Raw genomic sequence first — 26207 nt, 5'->3', positions numbered from 1 at the left:
CATTTACAGCTCAAAGACTGGATCTTACATCTCAATCATTGTTGATGCTTCTCTGCAATTGTTCTTTTTTTGTTGCAAAGACCCTGAGGTAACCAAGCAGAGATTTCCCCAGACAAAGCTATGAATGAGAAGCCTGTGTTGTTGTTTTTTTACGTGGCCAAGGTCTGCGTGCAGCCTTGGATGGCAAATAATCTTTCAAATGAACTATAAACGTGTTGTTGGCTGCAGCAGAAGCTTAACTCTCGATATAACCGGCAATGTAATGCTGATACGTTTTCAGACACAAACCTGTGAAAGTTTGAGTCAAGAAGAGAAAGTTTGGGAGGTTTATCACCAAAAATCAAACATAAACAATGATGCATGTCCAATTGGCACCCATCTCCCCATGGTAATGATTACCAACAGCAAAGAACGAAAACCACAGACCACAGTGTAACACAGACACATACACACTCACACACAGCCACAGAATAGTCTGCTTCTCATTTCTCCGTTTAGCTTTCTGTTGGCCAACACTGACCACTGTGACTCACACAAATGAAAGAAGACTGAAGAACTGGCCAGCAGTCAAAACTAAAGAGACCACCAAGACACACACACACACACACACACACACACACACACACACACACACAAACACACACACCAGAGACTGCCAGACAGACTCCAGGGAATGACGTAGTGGGTCATTCAGAAACATTACCATTAATTTGCAAAACAACAGAGTGATCAGTTAAGGGCTAATCCAAACCTCAGTATCTCAGAGCAAACCAAAGCAGCACCAACAGCTGCTACACAACTCCTACAGGGGATAAAGAGTCCTCTTAGAGCTGAAGGAGAAAGATAACCATTTATACCTGACTGTTGCTACATTCATTAATTTAAAAGTACAGTAGATTCTCCTGCCCAGAACTGGACTTTGTTTTAAAGCAGCAAGTTTCTGAGAAACAATGAGGGAATAGTTGAAAAGTGAGCAGCCTTGTAAATGTTTTACTTGACAAGCTTCAAGGAAGTAATGTTAAAAAAAAAAAAAAAAAAAGAGTAATGGATTCAGTTTAGAATTGTGATCGATCATGTTTGACCAAAGAAAATAATTAATCCACATTGATCTCTTTTAAAACACCCAAACTGTTCAAAGTAGGAGACTCTACTGTGTGTAATGTGCCATAATCAGCTACACTATTTTTTAACCCACAGATTGCTTGTCGTTTTACAGTGAAGATACAGAGTGTTTCTGTGTCATTCACTGACAAAACTTTGGAAGAGTACAAATTAAAAGCATGTGACATCCACTTTTTTCAGAGTTTAACAGGCAGTGAAGATGGTTAACTTAAGACTTGTTTAATGTGGGAATGGGTGAATTAGTTGTATAAGTGTAAGACAAGTCTGTGTCTCTTCAAAAGAATCAGCATTGATAAAAAAGGACAACATGCAGGAGTAAGCGGTGTGTTTCTCAGAGCTGTGTGGCTGCGCAGTGTTAAGATATCCTGCCACAGCGCCAGGGGGAATTCCTGGTTATCCAGTTGGTTAAAATGTGGCAGGCAGGAAATGGTGCATGCTGAGTTGAAGAATGCACACAGAATCAGAGAGGGAGTTTTTAAAAATCTCAAATGAATTAGACCTGATCCCCATAACACCGCAGCCACTACTGTACATCTGAAAAAAAGGAGACGCCGAATGATCACGAAAGAGATACTTTAAGATCACTAACCAGGAACAGGAGTTTCTAGGGTCACTTTTTTTGGATTCCTTGTGATCAGAATAAGATCCAGCATATTATCCACAGTGAGTATCGTATTCCAGTAATCCAGGTTAAAATCCAAGTGAGTATGTTTTATACTCCAGAGTGTGAGTGAGTGTAAAGTTTCTTCAGAAAGCAGAGGTAGGCGACTGTCATGCCTTTTAGTTTCTCTTAAACTGAGGGAGGAGTGTGTGCTCCCTCCCGCTCTACTCTTTTCTGTCTGCCTGTCTGTGTTGGTTCCAGGGAAGTGTTGGTCAGTGTGTGTGTGTGTGTGTGTGTGTGTGTGTGTGTGTGTGTGTGTGTGTAGACTGCTCATTTCCTGCCTGGATGTGCTTTTGGGCTCCAGGCGGGCAGGCTGCTCAGGAACACATGGCCAGCCACTGTTCTGCCAGGGGTTCCGCATTCCACACACACACACACGCACACACACGCTCTACTCCCCCCGTGTGACCCTTTCCAGCCCCCCCAACCCTGTGTACTCTAACACACAAACACAAGCACACATATCCTCCAGTGTTTTTCAGGGCACAAACCTTCCCCCGGCCAACCTAAAACTCTGTTATCAATTGACCCACACTGGATTGAAAATGCACACACGCACACACACACACACACACACACCCAAACACCCACACACAAACACAGTGGTATCTGCCCTAGGGTTATTGGTAATTGGACCACTATTCTTTCTGCTGCAGCTGGTCAGTTGCTTCTTTGTGTTGTTGCTATTGTTAAATAAAGTCCTGTTACCTCACACCAGCAGCTTCAAACCATCAGCTACTGCTACATGCAGCCTATAAAAAGTAACTACACGATAGTGCATAAAAGCAAAAAATAAGTGTGCAAGAGAATGCAAATTCATTTTTTTGTCAATCAATGAGCTTCATATGTATGCAGTGGGCTTATTGTGCTATTATGTTGATTCTGAACAGAGAAGGCCTAGTTCTGGTCAAAGTTCTTGCGATACTAATAATAATGTTAATCAGAGATATAGAACTCTAATATACCCTACAATGTGGCGAGAGAAATCAGCATGTATGCCAGTCAATGAGTCAATGCATCAATAACCAACTAGCCCCCCCACACAAAGATATATCAACTGGTTTGAGATAAGTTATTGTTTGCCAATAACAGACTACAGTGTGGTGCTCGCAGAGAGTTTTATTTAAGTCAATTATTGTCAGCAATCAGTGTTTTTCTACCATTAGTATGTTGTTGTTTATTTAATCACACCAGTTTTGGTTGGTACTGGTTACTAGGCCAGTTCTCAACTCTAGGCACTGCAATCCCTTTCAAGGGGGGCAAAAAATGTAATGGGAACATTTCTGATGTTTTCCCCTTCACTCACGAGCACTGCAATCATCTCTGGATATTTAATGAAAGCCGCATCGAATAAGATTTTAAAATGTACTCTTTTTATTACGTATTTAAAATAGTAAAGTATTCTTGTTTTACAGCATCATTAATAATCTGTAAAATACCTTACTGATCACCTGGAAAATTATGATTTTTATGTATATATAAAATCAATATGTCAGGTCTTTCAAGGCTTTCACTAACAACAGGCACAGGTTTTCGCACTTTTACATATGAGGTGTGATTTAGAGCTGCAGAAGGAGATGAAATTTCAGTTGAGACTAGAAGTACATTATTGGGTAGCTCAATAGGGCACTTGGGTGTGGGTGTGATAAGTGTGGGTGTTTCCTTACATATCAATAAGACCTGTCTGTTCATACCCTGCAGACGGCTTTGGGACTTGCCGTCTCCCTTCACATGTTATATATGAACACACGGACAGACAGGAACACATAAAAACAAATATCTTAACAAGATGATGAGAGGGAGGCATCAGGTGTACTGTCAGAAAAATCCCACCTCCTCTCACTAACTATGACACCTTCTTGTCTCACCTCCAGCAAGGTGTTCTCTGGTTTTTCTGCTAGAGTTGTGCATTTCTGTGTGTGTGCACGGTGTGTATGTGTGTGTGTGTGTGTGTGTGTGTTACCTACCAGCATCTTGCCAGGTACATGTGCTCCTTGACAAAGACAGACCCAGAGAGCAGGATGTACCAACAGGTAGCGATGCTGTCTGGGCTGGAACAGAAAGAAAGGAAGAACATTCTGGTGTGAAACATGGCAACTATCACACAGGCAGTGTCTACTTCATTAAACTCACAGTCTAATGTGTAAGAGATATGTTTTTTAAAGATACTACCGTTTGCTATGTGATTCATTTGTTGTGAATAACCACCCTGTTACTTGGGGTTACTTAGCTCTATAAGTTAAAATTAATCTTTTATCAGCAAGTCCCAGTGCCTTTAGTTTGAATCTGCACTTTGCTTTTCAGGACATTTTGGCAGTAAAATAGCAGAAGAGGAAGAAAGTGTGTAAAATACAAATTAGTCTAAAAATCATAAATTGTGTAAACAGTTAGCCAAAAGGTGTGAAGAAAAATCATTTACAAGGTTAGAAGATGCAGCCATGTATTTCTGAAACCCCATGTGTTCCCCCCTGATAGAGAAGATATTTTCTTTATTAGCAACTCCGCTCTACAGCTGATTTTTATAACTCGTTCTATTTTTTATTGAAATCGATAATAGCCTTTGAGCAAAATGTATCCGCAAAAAAATGTTGTACCAATAACATGCTGCTGTGAATCATTTGACTTGATTCTGGTCAGGCCAATCACAGCTGTTTATCTTATACTGTATGTGGGAGGTTTCAGTGTGCTAGGGAGTTTTTGGAAACAACCAATATAGCTGACTCTGATGCTCTTTATCTGCTGCAGCGTCAGTATTATAATACTTTTCATTTTACATCGTAGGTGTTGGCTTATAAATCATGACATGCCAAACGTCAGTGGGATATGTTCGAGGTCACATCAATTAGTTGTTGAAACTAGCTACCTAACGTCCCAGCCTACTGCTATGTCACCCTTTGGCTTGCCCTGATTGGTTTAGGCATCCAGAGGCTTTTTGTTTTGACCAACAGGAAAGAAAATGAGAGGTTCCTGACTAATTCAGTGAAGTAGAAGGATTTCTAAAGTCTGTGATGTCTGAAAGAAAATGTTAAGAGCACATCGGAGCTTTGTATGCCAAGTGCTGCATTTTGCATTAGCATAAATGTATTCTTAGAATCCTAAGTACTATAGAGCGGTGATATAATGTGCCATCACTGTGATGTGGAGAGAATCCATTAAAGACAGGGAGCCATGTTAAAAGGGCTGGAGTGTCAAAAGGAGCAGCTGCAACATGAAACCTGAAAATCAAAAGTCCAAAACATGAGCTGTGTGACGGTGCATTTCATGCATGTTATCTGTTAACCCACAACCAGTCTAATTTACTATATAATGAGCTTGGTGCTTGAGAATGCAGCAAGTGGAAAGGCAATCATACATGAAGAAGGTGGCCAGAAGAGAGCGGTCAATCCGTGTCTATGGTCATGAATATGAATACACAGACTGGAAACATAGAGCGAGAGAGATGAGGAGTGTTTGAAGAGAGGAGATAAGACGTAGTGGGCAGGGCAAAAACCGTATGGAATGGTTGTAATATTGTTGCTTTTGCTTCCAAGACAACACACAAGAAAGTAGCTTTTTTTGTGATTCATATATTCTAACCACTTCCTGGTGCATATAAATATATGGTCAAAACTTAAAGGACACATGTAATACTCTTTTTCAACAAGTATAATAAACCGCTCTATTTCAGCCCTGCTCAGAACAGGCTGTATCTGTGTCTGTAGCTTTAAATGTAAATGAGCTGTGCCTGACCACACCCCTCTAGGAGTGATTTGGTGGATCGGACTTTATCGCTCCACGCCCTATTGTTTACGGTGAGAAGGCAGACTCGTGGGGCAGAACAAACACCTAGCTGTGGGAGCGTCACCCACCTGGGGGAGGGGTTACTGCCCTTTGTGATGTCATGAAGGGAAAATCTCTAAATAGATTGTTTGAGGACACATTTTCTGAAAAGTGGAGCAGGAAAAAGAGGGCGAGGATGGACTTTTCTTATAATTGGGGGGTTTGTAAATACTAGGGACACATATTAGTGTTAGAAAAACATGGTAAAGCCTATTTTTCATAAGTGACCTTTAACAAACTTAAAAAAAAAAAAAAAGAACAGAATGCATTAATAGGATGGACAGGGGTCAAATTTAAAAGTTGTAATCTGCATGGAAAATATTTTTGAATAATGCTGCACCCAACTGCAGACCCGGTCTTCACAATTATCTTGCAATATATGCCAGGTTTAAGACATCATACCAAATGTGCACACATTTCTGCAACAAACTTGCAATATCTCAGGTGTAAATGTGGTATTAAAGCAAATCTAGATTCTATAAAATGATAACAAAATGATCCACAAATTATATTTTAATCCATGTCAATGTCTTTTCTTTCAGCCTGACCTTTTTTATGATTATTTTTGGGTGATATGTAATATCTGATTTCTTTATTAAGTCATTTTCATTTAGTCTCTGTGGTTCAAATACTTCACTGTTAAATGATTTAATTATCAAACAATGTTTTTTTTCTGCCTAAAAAGACTTCTGCATATTAAACAAGCAGAAACATTTCAAACGCAAGTATGGCAGACCTGATCTATTGCTTCTGGAGCTGTTTTTTATTGGATGTTGTGCAGTAGAAGCAGGCTGACTTGATGACTTGTGTAAAGAAATAAAAGGATTAGTTTCTTGCATTGCTTTGGGTTTAAGGCCAACATGATTAACTACTGTTGTGGTTTCACTGCACAGACCTTGATTGCTTTCATCTGCTGTCTGTAAAATGTGTGTGTGGGTGTGTGGGTGTAACAGTTGACTAATTGGACATGGCAGCTGCTTTGTTGTGGGTTCAGATACTTAAGACTAGCCCCTGGTGTAGAGGCAGGAGGACATACTGGAGAAGACTGAGATTTTGTGTGTGTTTGTGTGTTTATTTGATGGTAAATTAAACTACAGTTTCTAATGCAATTCCTGTGAGCATGATAATACATCAGTAACATCTCTCATCCTTTCATCTGTCTTTGTCCTCCCTTTCTTTCACACTTCCTCCACATATTGCCTTCCTTTGTCCCCCCTTTGCTTAAAATTGTTTGTTTTTCATCCCTTGCTTCTTTTCCGTGTCTCTCCTCTCTCTCTCTCGCCATTACTGTCATTTCCTCCTTCTCTCGCCTCTTGTTTTCTCTCTGCTTCTGCAGACCTCTCATATTTTCACCTCCCTACATCTACCATTTAGAAGTCACTTCCTCACCTCAATTTTCCTGATAATCTACAATGTACATGGTGCTAAAAGTATTTTTTTTACAATCTGACTCATGCATCTTAGGATGAATTTGATCACACACCCTGACAGACAAGGACACGGGCAGGGAGAGAGGCTTTCAGCAGTTCTGCGGACATTAGTGTCAGCTATGGAGCTGTATTTTTATCCAGACAATCTTACAATGAAGATATCAAGTGCAGTTTGAGAGAGTTTTTAAGAAGCATCACATTACACACAAAATATATGGTAATATCTCCCCTGTTGTCATATGTGAATTGATCTATAGGGTATGTATACAAATGTTTTTTTAAATGCATTTAAAGCAGATTTTTTAATAAAAAAGAAGAGAAGGAGAGCACCCAAACAAAGCATAGAGAGAGACTTGCTCAGTGTGGGAATGTGTGTGTACTTACTAGAACAGGATGTGGTTAGCTTCATGTCTCTCATACCTGGCTGTGGTGCACATCGACCTGAAACACAAAGACAAAGATTGCATTTATTTTACCTCCAAAACATCCAGGAAACATCTCTGGCTCTAACAATCCATCATATCCATCTTCGACTTTCCCCAAGAAGGCATCAAGCTACCCTATTTTAGACATCATCATTACTGTCTGCCAGCTCAGAGTGTTAAGGTGACCCACTACTCCTTTTCTCACTGCTGTTCACACAGTTCAGTTTTTTTGTTCCTAGGTGTAGCAGAGTTTAGCGGTGTCTTTCATTGATAAAGCCCAATTAGAGGAGAACCAGGGTGTAATCACAAGCATTGTAGCTCGATAATTTGACAGTTGTGTTAATATTTGTCTCTGTGTATCCCTAAAACCCAAATAGTTCTGTTTTTTGTCAAGATATAAACTCATATGCTAATAATCAAACTCACACAAGATTTTAACGCAAGCTTCTGCGTTCAAATGCCTTTGTTTTCACCTGCTCAACACTAAAAACAAAGGGCAGAACACCTTAAATACACTTGGTATACTTTTGATCATCTCTAAAGGCACCTCATCAGTAGGAATGTGCAAATCTTTTTTTAAAGCACTCTTAACCCTGTTTGGGTATGGATGGTGTGTAAAGCAATTCATGTAGAAAGTAGGCCTCAAGGAAATCTCAAAACTTAATTTTGGAGCTGCTACAGTGATTTGCAAATTACAAAATAAATAGAAAAGTCACCTGAGCTGATGCTCCCGAAGATGAGAAAGAACATCCATATGGTAGAGGTGGCAGTAGATGGTGTGTAGGTCCTACAGGAAACAAGACAATACAGTTTTAACAACATGTCATCAACCAATAAGAATTGAAAAAGATAATGAGAGAAATTGTTAAGAAAACAAAGAAAAGTCACGCACAGTCATTTCATGAACAAAATCCTGCCTTTCATAATCATAGCATTTACACACACAATCTGCAGACTGCTTCAAGTGTGTTTATTATTTTTGAAAAAGTGAAAGCTTTCAAAGATTAGCTCATTGTTTAGAGTATGCGTAATGTATCAACAGCACATTAATTACATTTACTGCAGTGCTCTGACACCTCCTCACACCAGCTCCACTGGGCTAAACGCTGCCTATCAAATTGACACCTTCAAACCAGACAGGCAGGCATACCACTTATGTACACACATGACAGCAGCAAGACAGGCACAGATATACCCGTCCACAGCCTTAAAATAGCACTCTATCAGGGCCAGCTGTCAAAACATTAAGAGGCTGAGAGTGTGTGTGTGTGTGTGTGTGTGTGTGTGTGTGTGTGTGTGTGTGTGTGTGTGTGTGTGTGTGTGCAAAGGGAACAACTTCATGTAAGCATCTGTAGGATCAAACAAACATTGCTATTGAGGCCGCAGGGCGACTACTTTAAACAGGTGGACTGTATGGCTGACTGGTTGTGTACACACATACTGATGCTCTAACACTTTAAAATACACACAGATAGGCTAATCCCATCCCGAGATGAACCCATGACTTCTCTCCTTTTGTAAATCTGTTTCCTTCATTATCCCAGTCTTACTGATGCTACTTTTTTGTAGTATGTAAGATTGTCGATGCAGTATATCAAACTCTAAAACCAGCAAATGGCTAATTTAGATTAGCACAAGAGCTAGCCTGTCACTATGGAACCTAATGTAAAAACAATTTAACAGTGGCTAAAAAAGCACTAGCTTTATTGATCTGTACCAAATCAGTTTCATACTTTTTCAGGGGTGTTATGTTCTGCAAATTCTTGACTGCTGCCAGTTACAGGATCAAAAACTTTCTGACATCTGCAGTGGTGGCCTTGCGATTGTTCTTTGGTATTGTAAACACAGCTAATCTTGCCGTTTTTCACTTTCTCCGTCTTATCACTAAGCTAAAATAGCTAGTTGCTATAGCCATATCTTCGTGCTTAGCAAACAGATATGAAAGTGGAACTGATACACACACAAATATAACTTTCCTCAAGACAGCAAATTTCTGTTGTTACCCAATGTTGAACTTCCAAGTTTAACCGCAGCTCTACTTCCAAGTTTAAACCCAAATCATTGACCAGTCACAGTTTCATGTGAGTCTGTCAACGAAGAGATCCAGTTATTAAAATATAAGAATTGGAACGGCTACGCCCTAATCAAAAACCAATAAATCTGAAAAACCCTTCAGGAAAAATCTATACAAAACATTTTCCACACTACTTGTTTTGTTTACACAGTTTGCAAATAATTGACACAGAAAGTGCCACACATAAGTTGTGTCTGTTTGTTTATAAAAGTCTCAGGTCTCAAAGATACATGCAGACGTACAGAAATGTTGTAACACAGGAAATTATGGATTTTTTTATTGAAAATGATAACAACAAATATTGTATGTTTTCACTTTTAAATGGCAGAAACCCCTTGAGCTATTCTAAAGGAATTTTTATGAGGTTAAAGCAAACTCTTGCCAAGACTCCATCAAATCCACATTTGTTTAAGATACTGTTGCGGAAATTACAGATTGGTGAAACACTAAAGAGATGAATAAAAATAAACAATGAAATAAAGGAATTAGTGCTGCAGGCTTTAACATAATGTGTGTGTGAGTGCATCATGGTAAACTGAGTCCATCAGTGGGAGCTGGCGGAAGTAAAGCTGAACGCTGGGGACTGGGGAGCCTTTAATGCACTGGACCGACACACCTCTGATGTGTTGTTGACCATGTGTGACACAGGAAGGAAGGGTTTGGTGGGGAAGAGAGTAAAGATGAGAGAAGGGGAGGAGACAGTGAAACAAGGAAAGGAAGGAGAGAACATAGAGACAGTAAGTATCAGAAAAAAGAACAGAAAAAATGAAAGAAAGATAAACAAGAGGAAGACATGGATTTAACAATGGACAAACTGTAAGAAATGGAGTTCAAATAAATGGATAATACCACCATGTAAAAGATGAATACCAGATGCCAGGTTTGCGCCTTTCACATTGAAAAACAAGTTTAGCCTAATCAGTTCTGCTTTTCTGCCTGCAATGTTCGAAAACTAATAGTTACAAAAAGATTTTTCTGTTTTCTTTATATACAATTTGAACAGTCACTTCAGCCACTTCTAGGCACAAGAAGAACATTGACCGAGGTAATGTACATGAATTGCTCCAAACATAACATAAGCTATATTAGCCTATGTCATGGACCAATGCTGCACTGGCAACAACCATCTGTATAAAACCCGCCGAATAACTTGTGAAAGCTCCTTTTAGAAAACAGCCCATGATAATGTCAAATTCAAAGTGAAGTTTTAATATGCCATCAGCCTTTTGAACTCTGTTATCATCCTGAAATCTAGTACACACTATGCTCCACTCCTGGTGCTCTCCATGCTTTTGGTGTCTTTGTATGTGCCGTTATATTATGCCTATTGCCAGATATATTATATGCAGTGTTCTTATTAGTGGTGGGATACAAACAGGACTTGAAGGTGTAGTTCTCTCAGATTCCTCAACAGGAGGAACTGGTCTGAAAACACACATTTGTTGAAATCTCATTTCACTATTTGGGGAAATCCAAACTTGACAAGATAGCAAAACATGAAAAGTTTCTTTTTTTCCCAACGCTTTTGCTAAATCGGGGGCCTTTTTAGTGGCTGAACCTATGACTAGTTACTACATGTAGTCTCTGGTTATATACTCTGAAAAAAAAAAAGATTAACTGACCAAGACTTTTCTTCCAACAATTTAGTGAGGACCATTGGTTGATTCTTTATTGCGGCTCGCAATTTAGAGCATCAGAGAGTTACTCTATTGTCTTTGAAGGAACCTACTTGCTCCCTTAAAAAGAAGAGCACAGAAAGCCCTGTCTCACCCGGCTAGCCGATTCACACAGTTAGTTGTAACCTCCATTTACTGATCCTGACTGATGCAGGAACACTGAACTGAGAGGAGGCACGGGGAAAGCCTGTTTCACAAATGGTGAGGAAGTGGACCTGTATTGACTTCAAATCACAACTTAACTGGGTTAGTGAGCACAACAAACTGCTGCAGTAAGCACTCCTGTCATGTTGCTGAGCATGCATGTGTGTTAGTGCATGCATATGTACAGTAAGTGTGTGTGTTTCAGGATGTACAGGCCTGAGGCGACTTGCTAGCAGGGGACTCAGATTAGGCGAGACAGCCCAAACACTCACCACACCCCTGCTTGTTAATATCTCTGGGTTATATTAATGCTAACCGCTGGCAACACAGCAATTACAAAGAAGATGGCCATGGTTCACAGAGGCATATAGTCATCAAATGATAGCCAATGAGTTCTGAGATTGGATGCAAATCAGAATGCTGATCCTGACCATGGTCATTGCCTTGATCTGACTGATTAAGTGACTACATTTTAACCAAAAGATGACACATAAAAATGATTGATTTTATTGCATGGCCCTCACACAATGCACATTGTGCCTCTCTACTGCTGCTACTACTACACATATCCATAAAAAGACAGCTGCCCCCGTTTCATGTATTGATTAGTGTAGAACAGGTCATCAATAGGCCCAGACAGACATGATAGCAGGATGTCCGAGGAGGGGATCTCTGCTCTGTCCTTTCAATCTGCGGTCTCCCAGAGAGAGAGGATGGTAATGCGATCACTACATCGCCCACGCCAATCTCTCTGTCTCTCGCTCTCTGTCCCCTCGATGCATCCACTGCCAGGCTTGGATTGAGGGTGTGGTGTTTGCGGTCTGCTTTTTGGTGGCGTTCACTTTGGAAACGATCCCCATATTTTAATGGCATAGTGTCACTCCACATATCTATTTTGCAGTGGTGTCTCCATTTGTAACCATCATGGAAACCCTAGCCCCAATGTCATAACATCGCAAGTACAAATGATCTTGTTTTGTTTCCAAGCGTTCAGGCTTTAACAACTGTTTTGGTAGACAGTAATATCTATTTTCTTTTAAATTTCAACTGCAACACTTCAGACCAGGTTTGCTGCATCAGAAAAACATCAAAACACACTTGTGAAAGCTACTTCAGTGTTTTAGAAGACATCTCTGCATCATCTTCTTTGCAAGTCCAAAACAAGATGGCTCTCTCTCAAATAGGATCTGAAAACTCCACGAGTAAAGCCATGTCCTTCAAATCATTCGACTCATTGTCGTCTCATTGTCCTCTCTCAGGAACACACAAGGCAGCAGAGAAACCCTCTTCAGTGACATCTGACCTTTAACCTGTCCTCCCTGGAGGCTCATGTGGTGACCTGATGACTCCATCTGTGATAAGTTTGTCACAACCTCAGGAGAGACGTACATTAACTCACCACCAGCTGATGCTGAAGCATTTTATGTTAACCAGTCTGGTTTTGTAAAAATTAAACACTAGGTATCATTTTAATTTTGTGAATTCTGAAATTACACTTTGCTGTCTTTTCGGGGTTTCATTCCAAATCAATGAATCAAGCAATTTTTGGTAATAACGCCAAACAAAAGTATTCTTCTTCTTCCTAAAACAGGACACATTGATTGAAAGCCATCAGTGATTTGACATGAACTAAATCAAGGGTGCTAACATAGTTGTGTGTTCATCATGCTTTCACCAATTTAGATTTGTTAATATTACAGTGGTATTACTTTAAAGTGACAGTATCTTTGTTCTAAGACTCTGACTACAACCTAAGTTCGTTGCTTTTATTGCAGCAGTCCTCTGATTTTGTCTGCAAATGGTTTCACAGCACATACACATACGCTGCATACAACATAGAATAGTCTTCTTTTGCAAGTCATTTCAATTGTCACACTTTAAATAATGAGCAAACTTTTCAACAAACTGATGAAATGTCTAAAAATGTAGTCTGATCTCATCCTCAGACGTGCGGCTGTCAAAAGCAGAACTAAGACAAATGGAGCTGATCATTGAGGCTCAGAGCGTGCTGTGCCTGTCCTGGTGTGTGTGTGTGTGTGTGTGTGTGCTGTCACAAAGCATGTATGTTGCTCACTTAGCTACAGTGCTGCTGCCACCTTCTGGCAGAAATATCCATCTCATTACCAAGATTTGGTCCAGTAGTATTTTCTAATTACTGGCCCCTTGTTAAACTGATCTTAGAAATATGTATTACATTATCCATCAGGTTAATTCTGAACACTAAAAGATCAAATAAAATGTGCCTTAAACTATTGTAACTCTCTACACATCATAAAAAGGGATGTGAAAGCAGTTTCATACAATATGACACAGAGCTTCATTTAACTCAAAGTAAACATCCTGTGCTGCCTGTGTTTGAGCTGTAACCACCACAGACCCTGAAACTGTGACCCTTTTTGTGAATCTATTTTAATCCGTGTTCAACAGTTACACAGATGTTATCTGTGTGTTTGTGTCTAGCACCTCAAACCCCTACAGGATACTAACATTGTGAAAGTATGCCTCTTACTCACACATAAACAAGCTGTGGCAGCACCCAACCAGTCATACATAAGCAAGTTGTAGCAGTACAGAGGTTGTTTTTTCCGCCCACCACATTTCTCCCTTTCTCATTAAAAGAGAGCCTAGTAGTAACACACACAATTCATGTTGAGAGGCCCGCCTACTTGTTGCAAAAACCTTGAAATTCCAACTTTAACTGTAACAGGTTGTACTTATTTGAGCTGTTCTTTACACATCAGGTATAACCACTGTGCTCGAGGTTGCTTTTGTGGACTGGGAAAAAAGCATGGCTGTCAGTTTTTCATACATTTTATCATACAGGTGTCACTGTTTTTATCTGTAGGTTTTAACTTGTTTAATAGGATCAGGGTTGGTCATGAGTGTTTGGGGGGGTTCCTTCACTGAATATTTGTCCAATTCACATTTTTGGGACAAACAAGGTATGTCTCCATCTGAGGCTGCTTTTGTAGAGGGTTCAATCACCCCTCGGCCCACACACCCACCAGAATGCACAGCATGCCAGTCGAGTTGGTCACTGACACAGAGAGGATATTGTGGATGGATGATACAACAAGTCCATTCAAGCCAGAAGAACAAACAGCTTGGCTAACATCCTGCCTTGCATGACCAGCCTTTAACATTAACATTACATAAACTACTGACTCCCAAAGCCTCCATGTCAACATTGTGCTGTGCTATAGAATAACACAGTTAAGCCAGTGGCAAAAAATCTTTTTATGTACAGAAAAATCACATGTTTTTATTCTTGAAAAAAAATAAAATAAATAAATGTATTAAAAAGAATAAAAGACAGTGTCAGGATATAAAGGGTTACAATCTCCAGAGAAAACTGAATGAGAAAAAAAAAATAAACCACACAAATCGAGAGAGAAAACATTATGTGGAGTGTCTTAGTATGACATTATATTAAACGTCTCGTTATGATTTCATTATACCACTACACCACTGATGCTAACCAGGTCAAACCCATAATTAACAGTGCCATGGAAGGCACCGTTTATATACATCTGCACAGAATGAGGTGCCCTTCTTCAGTCTGGGCTCAACAGTAATATTGAGAAGGGAATTCAGCATGAGTGCTCTCTACTGTCCCATAAATCCGAATGAGTCGGTTGATCAGTGGAATGACATGCAGACTGAGCATTAGCACTCACATTTGTTAAATAAACACATTAAATAGCAGGTTAAGTTTACTTTGTCATGACTGTTATGACAGCCGTAGTGCCTCTAATTTGTAAGCTATAGTTGACAAATTTATTCTTGTTATAACATGATGTTAGAGTCCAATAAAGCACAGCAGAAGCAGTTAAAAATACACCCACAGTCATTACTCACAGCTGCACAATCTCCTCAGCAGACATTTAAAGGCTCAAGTGAGGGCTTAACATCAGGCACGATATAACGTTGATATTCCTAAAGCCTTTATGAGTCCAGCCTACAAGGTCAACTATGATCCCATGCTATCATAACTCTAGGCAGGGACATTATCCATACAGCAGAGAGGCTCACTCACAATCCTCTGCTTCCCTGCATACTCTTACCGCTGTCAACATCAGTGTGAGGTTTCAAGTACACTTAGATCTTATAAATCCACTGTTTTTGCTTTCAGCTCAGCCTCTTTCCTTCTCACAAGAACAAGTCCATGTTGAAAAGAGAGAGAGGGCTTGAAGACTGTGCGCACAAATGCCTTCAAAAAGACTCTTTTTCTAGCTTTCACCACAATTTGATCGTACAGAATTACACAAACACATGGATCTGATCATTCAGCAAATCATTTAAAGTACTGAGTGACACTAGCCAAAAGTGTGCTAACTAGAAACGCTGAAAGCAAATACAGTGCTGGTCCTGGATCCTGAGATTTTCCACGCAGTAATATAAGGATTTTTGGTTCATAAAAAGCGCAGTGACGACAGTCGTGGTGCTGGTGGTGGAGCGGGTTATGGAAAGAGCGTGAAGGAGGAGGGAGAGCTGGGGGAGGCGTCACTCAGCCGAGCTGAAAAGAGTACTTGACTTTCTACTTGCCTCTGATGATCATTTGAACTGGATGACTGCATTTTTACAGAATGTGAAATCGCCAGAAAATGTGTGGAGTTGAGGAAAATAACAGCCTTAAATAGAAGATGGAGAGCCCCAATGATGTAAATAGAGGGTTTGATGACTTGATGAATCACTACTTCTCTCCTGGGAAAAGTGCCAACTGTGCAGCCTGGCACATTTTCACTACTTAGTAAAAACAAAAGTTCAGTCTGCCACTTTGCAAGTACGTGTTACAACTTCTGGCTTCCTTTTGGGCCTGCTTCTTCTTTTCTCCTTTTGGGAAAAAAATTCTAAAGAGAGAGTCTGCACTTTACCAGGTGCCTTCCTGCTGCCAGCCAATCTAAACACACACACACACACACACACACACACACACACACACGACTACCCACAAAAACACTGCCACACACAGACATGGAAAATCTGATCCTTTATGTAATTTCAGCTGCGTATTGCTGAAATGAATTTTAAAAGGCAGAGGAAGTTTTCTTCTGGGAAGTGGGCAAACACGTACATTTACATTCAAGCCTTCCTGCTGTTTTTGCATTGTGTGAAATTTTACAAGAGGCTGTGTTGTTTGAGTTACGTCATTCTCACATTTCTGTTCCGCTGCTTAAGGCATCACGTGTCAAGCAGGTGTTAGTTTTTGTTCTCAAGGAATCTGAAAGAATAGTTTTGTCCAGAGACTACATAAAAAAAGAAGATAGAGCAACCCTCATAATGTTTTATTGATGACGTAAAAAAAAAAAAAAAATCGATGTGACTTCATGAAAAAGTCACAGCTATGCAGCCCATCGTCAATCTCTGCTCTCTCACGGCATGTGACACACAGATAAGAGATTTTGTTGATTTTATGACTACTTATTATGTTCCATAAATGCCTCAGCTTGAGCTTTGAACTAGTAAAATGTTAGTGTTTGGTCTGTACTAATTATACTGTCCATCTGACCCAAACTAACTGTAGGGTTTCACAGATTTCAAAGACATCCTAAACACCCTTAAAATTAATTTCACAAGTGTTGTCCACTCCCTTCTGCTCCCTCTCATTACCAACTCATTTTGTGCTCATCTATCATTTCCCTCTCTCGACAGTTAGCGCCATTGTTCTATGCTCTCATTGACTCAGCTGCTAACGTACTTCTATAGTTTATCTTAATTATTCAAGCTGTAAGTCTTTGAGAATTCAGCGCTTAGAGCTACTTAGCTTTTCATCACCTGCGGTTTGGAGTTAATTTGTCTTTCACGCTCCTGCTTCTCCAAACCCCCCCCCCCCACCCCGCTCTGACACTGCTGGCCTCAGCAGTGCCGGACAGAGCAGCCCGAGAGGTTTCTGTCTGTTCAAAGCAGCAGATGTGAGAGACTGAAAGTACTAAGCTGAACTCAGTTACTGCAGTTTCCCGCTGGATAGAGCACTTCTGACTTTTAAACCCTTTGAACTCTGCAATATAAATGAGTCTGCCAGTTTCAACTCCATTTTTGCTTATTCTGATGATTTTTTGGGAGAATCGACAATGTTTAATCTCTCTGTTGAGTATAAACTAAAGGCTGAAATGATTTACAATTCAAAAAACAAAAAAAAGGTATTCAAACTGTTAATTCATGAAAAAGAAACACAAAAAATCTGACGCTTTTCAATAAGATTTTAATAAATAAAAGGCAAAAAAAACGATTGACCTTATGTAGACCGATGACCCCTTTTTTTTTTGAGAAATAAGAAATCAGGGAGAGTGTATGTGGGGAATAATATGCGGCTAAGGAGCTACATGTTGGATTCAAACCCGGGCTGCCAGCTTACAGGGATGTAGCCTGACATGAGTAGCGCAAAAACAACTAGGCCACCATAGCCCAGAAATTTCCCACAAGGTCCTTGCTTCCCCTTATGCTTGTTTTCACCAAGTTTTAAGTTCGAGCACATAACTTATGAACCTCTTCAACAAATGACATGATGGTGTGAAAGATTTATTCTAAATCTGTCCACACAGGATTGAGTTCAATTAAAATGTATTTTCTTGGCAACCCCCATGATGCACACAAACATAAATGTTTAAACACACACAGATGGGAGCATGTACATGGAGGTATTATAAGATTGCTGATCCACACACCCATGGATTTGGCCTACATATCATTGTCATCTCCATGGCCTTAAAGCCAAAGGCACCATCAGATAGCTATATGGAACAGATAGCTGATCTGTTCAGACAGGCAGCTCTGCTCCTCTTCTCACACTTACTGCAGTGCCATAAATCAAAACCCAACTGAGGAGGATAGATGTATGCTTTTAAGTTCTTTTGAAGTTTGAATCAGGGCATATTATGAGTGTACATAAAGCAACGTGTATCTAATAGCTATGCTTGCCATCTTTATCCAGCCTGTGTTCATTCAGGTTTTGTTTGGTTTGCTGCCATGTCGTCTCTAAAGTCCCTCAGGTCATGTAGGTGCACCTGGAGTGCATGGTTTCTTTGGTGAGAGGAATACAAATGTCCGCTTAATTTAAACACTCATAAGAAATGAGACTCAATGTATGACTCATAAGTCTTGGACTGACAAAAACTAAACAATTTATTCAAATGTTTCTCATAAATCAAAAGTAAAGGCTGTGTGTCATTTCTGTATGAGGGTGGGGGGAGACTTGACTCAAGAGGGAGTGCAAGGAGCTGCAAGTCTGAACAGCTGAACTCACCATAGTATGCATACAGTATTTCTAAAATGTTTTAAATAAACAAATCTGAGCAGATTCATATCTCCATTGCCATATTTTTTCTGTACATATCTAAATGAAGTTGCTCTTGTTTCCCTGAGACAATAACATTGAGCATGTGAGCATCTGCAATATGTCATCATTTGAATACATTTGAATGGAAAATTCAATGTGCTGTCACACTGATTCCCAACATCAGAAGCCAACACACCTAAGTTACACAAGCTAACCTCCGTTGACATGTCGCTACACACAAAGAGCATATTTCCAGTGAATGGCTTCCTATCTGTGTAGACATAACTCAAAGTAACTTCCAGCTAACAGTGGACTGACCGGATGCAATACTTTTTGAATGAGCTGACAGACCGTGCAGATTAGACCACAGAGGCTGGCATTAAAAACATAAATGTCACTTACTCAACTGTGTGTACGGGGAAACTGTGTGTGTGTGTGTGTGTGTGTGTGTGTGTGTGTGTGTGTGTGTGTGTATATATATATATATATAAAATATTGTTTTAAAAAACAGATGAATGGATGCATTCAGACCACCCAAGAGGTCCAACCATGGTGATTCTAGCCTGGCTGCAAACAATGTCAAGACAAAACAGAGACCATGAATCTTAAAAAATTTAAAGCAAGAAACGGAAAGTATGAAACACACAATAACACTCTAAATGAGCTACCAGAGTGACAACATTGCTGTGTAAAGAACACAACAGAACAAAAAAAGGGTGCTGTCTGATTCGCTCAGACACAAAAACTGTTTCTTGGTACCATTAAGAATCATCAAACCACAAGAGACCAACTTATTGCCTGAATCAAACAACCTTTTGAGTGAACAATGTTTTGTAAATATGACTTTTTACGAACTTCGTGGGGTCTTAAGAGAGGAACAGAACGAAGCGAAATAAACGTCAGGCAAATCCAGAGGACATGCTGTCATTCTAAACTGCAGTGCAAGTGTCTCTTATTTGCTTTGGCGGTCTCACTTGTTGTTGATATTCCCCTCTGGTTCAGGCATGCAGCTTGGCAACGGATGTTCCCCCACTGGGCTCAATTACCTTTTTTTTAAAATGGAGAAACTTCTGTTACAAGTCTCAGTAAGTAGATTCAAAGGTCTGGACCCCAACTAACACAACAAATGCATTAGCCCGCCACTCTCAGCCAATCAGTCACTCTGCCCTGACATAAAAAGTGCTTTAATTATACACAAATTACAAGATAAAAGCCATCTGTGAGTTACTGATAGAGCTCATGGCTTTTAAGCACAACTATAACAGCTGCTATTATACAACAACAAATACTGTAAGGCAATTTAGAGACCCAAGTGGTGCTTCATATAATTTTATTGATTTAAAGTCACTGATCTAAAGTTCAACCTTTTTGTTAACATGAATTTGATGTGATTTGTTTTTTCAAATGCTTAAATATAGGACTTGGCTGATTGTTAGAAAGTTCTCTGAAATTATTATCTTGTACTCCTCTGTTAACAATCCTCAATAAATCTGGTGTGAAAAATCTGAAGAATTAGCATGTAATCTGACAGAGGAGGCATAACAGAAAAGTATAAGAATACATCCTGGAAAGCAAATACATCTAAGAATGTTCCAGACCAAAAACAGGAAACCACATCAGATGTAGTCATTGCATTTTCTGTTTTGATGGACTACACTGTAGGTGATCACTCCGACTCTAACCTCACCCTAATGGTCTCTAAGGAGGATGTGTGTGTGGAAGTGGTTTCCATAAGAGGAGATCAATCTGTCTCCAACTGCTCCTCTGATATGACTACTTAACTGCTCTGTCTGCGCTCACTTGCTGAGTCAATGGACCTTATGAAGCACAGTCCCACTTGTGCTTCTCTGAAACACTCTGTGTCAATCAGGCCATTGAGGCAAATCTGAGTGAGGTGGAATGGCTTTGGGCAACTTCACTTTCGACTGGGAGCAGATGCAGTCACTTCCTAGGTCATGACCTCTGCTATAGTCTGCTCTAGCGGCTTGGCCTGGAGTTTTTGTTGCCTGTTGCTCACATGCTTTTTTTTTAATTTCAAGCAAGAGCTTTTTAGCGGTCATTTTTAAGGATACTGAAGGCCATCCTCTTGAGAATTATCAAACTGTTTCACATCAATATACAATTATCAAATCATTTCATCCCTGCAAAAGTTTGGACTTCATTAATCAAATGTTACATTCCCTGTACATAAATCCTTAATAAACCTTAGAAATGAAGATGTACGCCCCAACAGTAATGGCCAAAGAGACTTACAAACACGGCAATTGCATCGCTTTTACTTTCCAAAATAATTTATTGAAGGATGCCAGAGCTATGAGTACATTAAGAGCTTGAGAGTTGAAAGTAAGTGATATGGAATGCCCCAGCCTTAGTGTCCTGTCGATGCACGTTTGCACACACTGGACTTACATAAACGTGTCTGTAACTGTCTGATAAGATTGGAATGAGGGGCCAACGCTTGATCTCATAGAAGTGTGTGATAAATGTTGACTGTGTGGAAGGCGAGGCCAACATGCTACAGGTATGAGTGTATACAGTTAAACCTGGAGGAAGAAACATCAGTTCAGAAATATAAAATCTCAATATGACAGTGTATTTATTCTACTACCAGCAGATGAACAATTAGTTGCTATAGAAACCCAAGCTGGCACAGGCCATAGTTCACAGGACAATGTCACGCCCAGCCTTTTGAAAGACATGCAACCAAGCAAATATTGACACATCTTTGAACTACTACACAAACGCCCTAGCTGGAACATGATCCTAAATCAATGTTAACTTACTGTTGGGATGTTATACAGGTCCCATCACTTACCGGTAATAGTCTAGCCTTACTAAAGTCATCTATTAGTAGGTGTAGTCAATGCTCCAGCCCTGAAATGGGTAAAGCAGGTTTTCAATAATTCTTAAGGCAGCTTTTCAACTTCTGACCACATTCTTGCGTCCAAGTTTCTTTCCCTCTTAAATTAATGGCCCACACACATACTCCTTTGTCCACTGCCAGACACAATCTTTTCAAAATACACAGCTGTAAAAAAGATCAGTCCTCAATGTCACACAAACTCAAAAAGAACATTTTTTTTTTCTCAATCTGAATAATAAGGATCAATACAAAGTCTTGTAATAATATAAAACAATGTTATAAAACTCGTGCCTGAGGTGAGCAGTTCTACTTGTTGATGAATGGGCCATCCAATTTGGAATCCTTATTCATTGTTTAAGACAATCGTGCAGCCAAGGCAGGCGGGGAGTTCAGCGAATCTGCCTGTCACGTTCTCAGCATTCCACAGGTGAGCGTTCCACATTCCTTTCAAACTTGTCAGCAAAGGAGTTGACAGAACAGACAACAAGTGTTTCTGCGTATGACTGAGTAAGCATGCAAACACCTCAGAAAGGCTGATAATAAAAACTTCAGAAGGGATGCCGCCGGAGATGAGCAGCAAAAATGAGTGAGAAAGAGTGGGAGATCTTGACCAAATAACAACACAAGTGACTATGTCAAAAGGAGTTTAAAAAAAGAGAACTGAATGAAAAAAGGAGGAGAAGAATATCTACTGGACAGAAGAGAAAACTTGAGCGATCAAACAAGTAATTCAAGGGTTAAGCAAATAATTGAGTAGCAGTAAATGAAACATTGAGTTAGCTACTGAATGATTCATGGATTTGGTCAGCCGCTGAGTAAAGTTGAATGAGTTGTCACACAAAGGATGGATAAAAGAGTTAAGACAATTACATCACTTTTTTTCATCACCTTACAGTTTGCACAACTTGCACTACTCATTAGTCTTTGGAAATGTAACCACATCTACAGGGAGCAACATGTATGCACACAAACTAATTCATGTTCTTCAACCATAAGTTGCTCAATCACACTGCCATGCCCCAGGTGCACGTTACAGGCCAAGTGCCAACAAACAGATTCCTGAACCAATAAGATCGGCACATTTTCCCACGCATTCAAGTTTGTATCATAGCACTAACACATTGCCAGTGCCAGTTTAAAAGAGTTTATGCACAATGACACCAAATCTGAACAACGACAAGGTGGAAGAATGCTACAACTGTCCTTTCCAGCTCGTCTTCATTCTTGTTGAGCGGCCGAGGGAGGGCTGATTGGTTTAATGATGAGAATGTTGTCAGTACGCTCTTCAAGAATTTGTTCCATTTTACATTCTCAAAACATGGTGTTATCATGTCGAGAGCAAGCTATACCTGCAAAAGATACGTGTATGTACGTCTTTTTAATAGTTTACAATGAAAGTTGAACATAAAGTTTGCGTGGTTTTGGACATCAATCTACAAAAAGTATGTATTATTGTGCACCAATTTCAATTTGGCTAAAATTGTTTACTTCTTTGATGATTCCATAACTGGTTGATCCTGACTGAGTCATTATGAACTCTTTGTCTCTCTCTGTAACATGCTGATAAAACATTAGACACTGGCTGTGTCTGGAAAGAGGTGCTGGGGCAGAGAGATGAATTGAAAGCGGTGGGCAGACAGAAGTCAGCAGCTCGATGTTTCACTTGTGATGTGGACAGTGACACAGTGTTTCCAAAGTGGGATCTGCCAAGATAGGGGCCTCCCACAGCAGCGCTCCTGTCAGCGCTGTAGACTCGAACACACTCAATGGGAGCAGCTGGCAGCCGCTCAATTTCAAATGGATCTGATGAGTCAGGGCATGCAGAACTTAAAATCTCTGCTTGTAACAGCAGGAAGTGATATTCAAAAATACTACATTTGTAGAAACTTGTGTGTTGAAGTTACAAGCAGTCGTTGGAGAAAAAAATGTTACCAAACCTAAACTCAGTTATCCATAGTATGAACATTTGTTATAATTGTACGCAGTGATGAATGGTCAAGAATTAGAATGATGAAGGATCGAGGTTATTCTTTGATAACCGGCAGAACTTCACACTAGCCTTCTGAGTGCCCATCAACCCAGTTTGTCCCGCTTCAAGATTTGATACTGCTTCAGGCCCGAATCAGGTCATATCAGAGTTAAGAATATATACAAAGTCTAGGATCTGTAGCAGGTGTGGATCTACGTAAAAGCATCCTACCCGTGAACTCTGCCAAGAACTACAGAGTTGTTTCCAATAAATACATGAGAAACACGTGGAAGGGACAAAAATTCAATATGAGCTTGAAACTAAGCTAAAGCTTTTTTCTATCACAGTGACAAGTTAAGCCAGGTAATGAGGTGTCATATAAAAGGTGCACTGCTAATGACCTTAAGTGGAGAAAGCATGTATAAAGAAAAATAAATTACAACATCCTGAAGTAACAAAGTTTGAATTGAAGTTTCTTTCCTGATAACATTACCTGGATTTTAGTATGGGTCAGATACAGAATACATCTCCACGTTAGATATCGTGTAGCACTGGCTGTCCACACTGCATCTGTTAAATATTATATTCTCTGCTCTTTGAATTTCATTTCCCCCTTGCGAACAGTAAGATATCTGGTGCTTTTGTGTTGACGGTGGACAAACGGGTGTGCGATGCTTTGTATTGATGAGCTGTTATCCACTTTGTAAACAAGCTAACAAGCTCTGCTGAGTGAGAGAAGCGAGTGCCAGTGCCTTGGAGAGCACCTTCCTTCCTCGTCCGTCTACGATAGCGACAGAGAAGAAAATAGAAGCGGGTTGTGGGGGTAAATGCTTCGCTCGCGGGCAGTTAGCACACTCCAGTATGAAACACTTGAATTAATCTAATTTTCTTGTTGATGCTCGCTTACGTCGCATGCTGTTAGGACAGGCTGTAACAACACACACTCAAAAAGCAATGTAGTTTTGTATCTTCATGATTTTCAGCCTGATGGCTATTTGGCCATCATATTAGATATAAGATTCTGCATTTTTAGGCAGAATCAGAACCTGAAACAATACCGTTAACAGTGTCGGCAGAAAATGCTATTCTAATGCTTTTTTATAGATATCTGAGAAAACAAAGACATTTTCATAGCAGCATGAAAGTTATGCCTAGATTTCCTCTTTCACAAACACAGAACATAAGTACTACAAAACACATGTTTGTTCTAGTTCTTGGTATTTCGGGGCCCTTGCAGCACAGATATTTAGGTAGATTTAAACTGTTTGTTAATAATAATAACAACCAGTTAAAACTCCCATTAACAATGTTCTGATTCAGTTGAGATAAAGAAAAAGCTGCTTATTGTTATATAATTTCAACAGGTGAACTGAATGCCTCACAAGCCCTTCTCATTGTTTCTGTGTATACAACAACTCTGACTGGTGACGACTGCAGTGGAAATGACGCACAATAGCAGCGTAGATCAACACACAGGGGCATTTTTAATCTTTAGTCTTCAAAGTCCTGACTCATAGCCCTGACTGCCAATAGCTCAGAGCTCAGGGGAGACTTGTGCTCTAACTTTGCCCTGCTCTTTTCCTTTTCATGGGCAAAACAAAGAAGTTAAAAGATAAGAAAGCACATCAGTTCTTCTTCCAGGTCGTGTTCCCTTGTGTAGCAAAGCTGCTTGGCTACAGCGAGGTATGCCGCTGCTGTATATTACCGGCCAGTCTCTGAGGGATCTACAGGGCAGGATGTTCGAAACCTACAACAAATATATAACCCGCCTGTGCACTCTTGAACCCTTCCCACACAGGGAGCATCCTTAAAGCTGTGGTAACCCACATAAGTATGCAAGATCCTGAAGGTCAACAATAAAAGAACAAGAAACTACATGTGTGACACATTGAAGCAGCTTATTTGCATTTTTTGTAACTTGTTTGATGGTTTAGAGAGAATTTGGCCAGAAAGAAGTTCATTTGCGACAATAATCTTCATCTAGACTATCAAAAACTAAACTCTTACGTAGAAACAGCTCCATGGCAAGAAGAATTCACTACTTGAATGGACAGGCAATCGCTTTAGAAGAAAGTTAAACAAAGAATATTCCAATCATACCATTTGTTTCAGTGACGCTGTTATAAGAGTGGGGCCTCAACTGGCCAGAAGGCAACACAACCACATATTGTTTAACTTTCTGTTGATGACATAAGATCACACTTTTATTGCTCTGTGGATTACAAGTTCTCTCTGTCTTGCATAACCACAGAGCAAACTTCAGGAAGACGGTCAATAAAATGTTAACCCAGTTCTTAATACTTAAACGTATTTAATTCAATGTTTTACTCAACTTATTGTTATAAAGTAATTAGGTTGGCCTTGATCTGAGCCTTTAAAGACTAAGTGAAAGGTGCAGATCTGATTTTATAGAGCCAGATTAGCTACTTCAAAGTGCTTTGTCAAGCCACCTGAATGATCTTGATTGGGTGTGTACAAAGTTATGAAGCAAGGGGGACAAGGGTGCCAATCCATGGATTGCTCTAAAAATAAGTGATAACATTTTTCCAGGAATTATAAAACCTACAGATGAACAGAGGAGAGACAAAACATCTTTAAATGAATGTCACCAATGCATTATTTTGGTATTGTTTATTTTTAATCTCAAAAGTTATTATAAGACCATGAAGGAAACAAGGTTTCTGTTTGAATTATCGTTTGACATGATAAGACAGCACAGCCTCACACAATACATGAGGACAGAGTCAT

General features: G+C 39.8%; 1 protein-coding gene across 5 annotated transcripts in view; it reads right to left on the bottom strand.

The window, feature by feature from the left end:
* The window catches only part of LOC109999214 (Rap guanine nucleotide exchange factor (GEF) 6), a 141040-nt gene that overhangs the window by 103782 nt on the left and 11051 nt on the right, over positions 1 to 26207 (bottom strand). For all 5 annotated transcript variants that reach the window (XM_065962873.1, XM_065962877.1, XM_029281246.2 and 2 more), the window contains exons 2-4: positions 8174 to 8244; positions 7417 to 7473; positions 3751 to 3834 (exon numbers count right to left, since the gene is read on the bottom strand). In XM_065962873.1, the coding sequence (XP_065818945.1) occupies positions 3751 to 3834; positions 7417 to 7473; positions 8174 to 8244 (212 nt within the window). The remainder of the gene's footprint in view (positions 1 to 3750; positions 3835 to 7416; positions 7474 to 8173; positions 8245 to 26207) is intronic.

This window comes from Labrus bergylta, chromosome 14 (genome assembly GCF_963930695.1).
Source record: "Labrus bergylta chromosome 14, fLabBer1.1, whole genome shotgun sequence".
In the NCBI taxonomy this organism is placed as follows: domain Eukaryota; kingdom Metazoa; phylum Chordata; class Actinopteri; order Labriformes; family Labridae; genus Labrus; species Labrus bergylta.
This window is presented reverse-complemented; position numbering and strand designations above follow the sequence as displayed.